The 4,508-nt window shown below is 31.6% G+C and overlaps 1 protein-coding gene across 1 annotated transcript; it reads left to right on the forward strand.

Moving 5' to 3' along the window:
- Positions 1 to 2,139: 2,139 nt before the first annotated feature.
- Positions 2,140 to 4,214, forward strand: LOC111903918 (uncharacterized). Its single transcript, XM_023899687.3, has 5 exons — positions 2,140 to 2,526; positions 3,081 to 3,158; positions 3,276 to 3,360; positions 3,542 to 3,630; positions 3,924 to 4,214. Exons 1-5 carry the CDS (start codon positions 2,254 to 2,256, stop codon positions 4,065 to 4,067), a joined length of 669 nt encoding a protein of 222 aa, XP_023755455.1. The 5' UTR covers positions 2,140 to 2,253; the 3' UTR covers positions 4,068 to 4,214.
- Positions 4,215 to 4,508: the final 294 nt, after the last annotated feature.

Genomic DNA, 4,508 nt, shown 5'->3' on the forward strand with positions numbered 1-4,508 from the left:
CACTTAGTGCATTGGATCGAGCGAGTCACGTTAGTAGCGAACGAGTTAATTCATTTTGGTTTAACGATGAACACATAAATCCCTAATAGTGATGGTAGCGACAATAAGCATTGGTAGCGATGATTAAATATTAATGTGTATTTATAAAGAAGAATAAAAATATACTAATTACAGAGTTAAGGTTAATATTAACATTTAATATACCCTGGCGATGAGTAATGATGTGAATGTGTGATGCAACATGATGTATGGAATGATTACATGTTATGTGATGTTCGTTTGACTTATTTGGGGGAATGCATGTTTCCTTAAACATTATACTAATGATAGAGTCACTTAGCATATGCTAACATTTGTTTCTTTGCTTGATGTTTGCGGCCTTGCATTGGTACATGTAACGTGATTGATGGCTTGGTGAGGATGGGGTCTTTGAGTAGTCACGTTTTGATATTTCTTTAGGGGTTGATACCATTTTCGACATGTCGTTGAGTTTTCATTTACCGTTTTAATTTTGATGGATGTTGTTTTGATAATAATGGTTCATTGGTGATGTTTTTGTAATAACATTTAAACAAGACTTCCACTAACATATTTTGTTAAATGTGTTTTAAAAAATTTTGAGGTAAAAGATCATGATGTTACAGAATCTCCATATTTAATTACCCACAATGAAATTTTTTACTTTTAAGGATGTTAACAGTGTTAAGGATGGTGAAAATTATGGTTATGTAGCCCGTATATGTGGCAAGATACATAAGAAGTTATAAGGGTAAATCCGTCCAATACAATTTTTAAGGGCAAAAGAATCAGAGGTTGGGATTTCAAATGCTTTTCTTGCCACTATTGTATCTGAAAGTTAAGTTGAATGATTTCTTGATTTTATCTTCAAGGCCATGAAAAATAATTATATTTTGTCAATATCATCTTTAACTACTGCATGTAACAAAAAGATTGAGATGAATGGATTATATGAGCCAACTACAAATACCCCGTAAGTAGAAAGTTAGTTGCTATAATCAACTCTTTTTTTTAATTATATTATTTCTAAGATGAACTTAAATGGAATGGGTCTTGAAAGTTTGTTTTGCAGCTTTTATTACAATGTTAGTGGGTTGATTATATACTCATACACACTAAACTTAAATGGAATGAATTGAATTCTAATTCCTTCCAACAGAAGATTATTTCTTTAATGTTCTTATATATATTTAATTTATTTTTGTTATTCATATAAGGGTTGTAAGGTAAGCTTTTAGTTTATCTTCAATCCCCATTTATAGGATTTAAATTGATATTACCTTTTTGTTTTAGTTATATTGTAAAGACTCTTGGTGTATGCGACGGAAAAGTGAAGGAGCTTCTAGGTTACATAATTTTTGTTCAAGGTGAAGATGAACACAAGTTTTGGAGTCCCTTGTTAGGCTATTTCCAGAAAATGATTGTACGATTGGCAAGAATGATCCCATTTTCTTGGTAATATTCATTGTATTGTTAGCGATATTCAAAGAATATTAAGTTGAAAGAAACCAGTTGATTGAAATCTGAAATGAGATTCAAGAGGACAATGAAAAAACAAGTCAAATTAGAAGCTGTGCGAATAGATATTAACAACCAAGGAGAAAAGTTTATACCATAACTGCATTTCAATATACCATAGCTAAAAAAGAAAAATAACCTTGATGTGTAGGGCACCTAAGGGAATATACCATAGCTAAAAAAAAATAACCTTGATGTGTAGGGCACCTAAGGGTTACGTGCCTCAGGGACAAAATACATCATAAGTTTTGAAATTAGGCATCAAAATTGAAATATTAAGAGCTTGTTTGACAAAACTAGCTAGAAGTTGGTAGTTGTGATAGTTGATAGTTAATAATCAAAAGTTATAACTTTTATTTATATAAAATGTTGACATTAAATGTATAAAGTTAGTTTAAAACCAAAAGTTAAGGTCCCAGAAAACTATTTAAAGTAAATTTTAGATTCAAAACTTTTTGTTTAAAGTAAAAATTAAAAAGTTTCTAGAGTTCTTTTTTAAAAAGTTAAAAGCTCGGTACCAAAACACTTATTTTATTTATTTATTTTCCGACAAAAACCATTTCCATATCACCATTTTTGATTTTTGTGATTTTTCCTAACAATTGATCATGTGGAAAAAAATAATTTATATGTTTTTTTCTTGTGAGCAGGAATACATGGTTTTAGCCTTCAAATTTTAACCTAAAGAATCGAGCAAACGGATTTGTCGAAACAAAAATGTCGGAGTTAGCGGAGCTGGAGAGACTACAGACCCAAATCCTCCATCGAATTGCAAAACTCGAGCTCTCAATCCTTCCATCCAACAATTCTCCCAATAAAGATCTCCCCACGACCACCGAAGCACGCCTCTCCGCCCTCCTTTTCGACGCCGGCGTCAAAGACTTCTCATTCAAGCGCGTTCCTTCCGACTACTACGATTGGTCCTTCGAAGCTCGAAGAGACATTCTTGGCGCCGCCTCTATTCATCATCTCTGTAAAAGCATTGTCCTGGTACTACTAATTTGACCGATTCCATTTGTTTTAACAGTATTGTGTTTTTGGTGTTTTCGGAAGGTAGAATGCGTTATCTTTTGTGAATTTAACTGATTCATGTTCGAATTTCTGATTGGTTATGTAATAAACCGTATGTGTTTGAGTCAAATACTCCATAGGTTTGCAATTTTCACTTTCAATGCCAAACAATTTGCAGAAAAAAGTTTACTTGATATTGGTATTTGAACATACAGTTTGTAATCAAGAATCACTAACATAAGGGCAATTCGTATGCGCCTCTAAGATGATTATTGTGACTTCAAGTGGCAATGATCAGTGTTTCATGTTTTAATCATTTAGGGTGAAATTGATCTTAATATCCCAAACTCTGAACAACAGATTATATGATTATATTCTGATTTGATTCTGCTTGTGATTCTTTAACTTCTTAAAGTATGCATGATCTTGAATTAGAGCTCTAATCAATAATACTTGAATATAACTTATTTGACTAATTTCACTTCTTAAAGTGTTGCATTTTTTTAAAAAAAAAATCTTGTTTCTCCTTGCAGGTAAATACTCAAGCTGCATCCAATATTACTGATTGCAGTGACCGCCAAAATTCAAAATACTATGTTGTTGTTGTTCAGGTGCTGTTTTTTATTATTATTTTTTTTTTTTATAAATTTTTTAATAATATTTTTTGTTGGCAATAATACAAACTACTATGCTCTCTATTTATCTTTATCTTTTTTTGGTTATTGCAGTACACTGCTCGATTTAGTGCTGAAAATGTAAAAAATTTCCTTTATACCCTCAACAATGGCAAGATACCCAAAAAGAGATTTAACTGTAAGTAACATCTATGTTAAAAATGACCATTTTACCCTTCTGTCTACAAGGGATGCTGAATAACAAATGACTGTTTATTTGAGAGCTGTTATAGAGTGACATTGTAAATGACAGAAATGAAAAGTTGTTGAATACCGAAATAAGCAGCACATGTAAGTAAATGACCATTTTACCCTTGCAGTGAGACTTGCTCCTGAAGAGATATCACACAATCTGACTGGTTTTGAACACAATGGAGTAACATGTGTTGGCATGAAAACAGACATTCCGGTAAGCAGAAATTTTATAAAACTTCATATTTTTTGTGTATAATTATTTAACAATGTTGCAAGTTGCAAATTTTATAAAAAATCAAATATTTTTTTTTTGTTATGATTATATAATTCTTTAAGTAAACTGCAAGAATGGTCCTGTGTTTAACAAAAAATTGTGGATCTAGTTCCTTGACAAATGGACGTTGCTTACAACTTTTTCTTGTCAAGGGACTGAATTGACAATTTTTTGCTAAACACAGGGACCATTCTTGCAGTTTATTCTAATATTTTTGTGGGAAATAATGTCAGGTTATTTTAGATGAAGCTATTGCAAAGCTTAATCCGGACTTTTTTTGGTTGGGTGGGGGAGAAATTGATCTAAAACTTGGAATTAGAACATCGGAGTTCATCAACTTTGCAAAACCTTTTATTGTGAATTGTAGTGGTTCTTGAACTTTTTGAAGCAAAAGATGTTTTGTTGGTTTTTATATTTTTATTATTTTTTATACCCATTAGTCATTTGTAATCAACTAATTTGACGAAATGATGTATGAATTATGATTTGATCTTCTATATATATATGGTGAAGGACACGAATCACATGATCTTGTCTGCTATTATCATGCAAAAAGAAATATATATTTAGGGGTGATAAATCTCGACCCAACCTAAAATATAAAAATATCGTGTTTACTCTACCACCCACCTTTTATTCAAAAGGTGGAGTGAGGAAGTGGCTCTCTTATGAAGTTGATTAATATTTTCAAATTTTTTCGTCTAAACACCGTATATTTTGACCGTTTTATCTAAATGCTCAAAACCACTGGATCTGCCATCATAGCTTTAACCACATAACCTACACAATGCTAGGGTTATGTAAAAGTCTCCATTCCA

This window comes from Lactuca sativa, chromosome 6 (assembly GCF_002870075.4).
Source record: "Lactuca sativa cultivar Salinas chromosome 6, Lsat_Salinas_v11, whole genome shotgun sequence".
NCBI lineage: Eukaryota > Viridiplantae > Streptophyta > Magnoliopsida > Asterales > Asteraceae > Lactuca > Lactuca sativa.

What these genes read in the sequence shown, in the direction of transcription:
- LOC111903918 (XM_023899687.3), top strand. Translation starts at nt 2,254, where the DNA reads ATGTCGGAGTTAGCGGAGCTGGAGAGACTACAGACCCAAATCCTCCAT. An exon ending in ACCCAAAAAGAGATTTAACT is followed by an intron (nt 3,361 to 3,541) that starts GTAAGTAACATC and finishes TTACCCTTGCAG; the next exon opens with TGAGACTTGCTCCTGAAGAG. An exon ending in GCATGAAAACAGACATTCCG is followed by an intron (nt 3,631 to 3,923) that starts GTAAGCAGAAAT and finishes AAATAATGTCAG; the next exon opens with GTTATTTTAGATGAAGCTAT.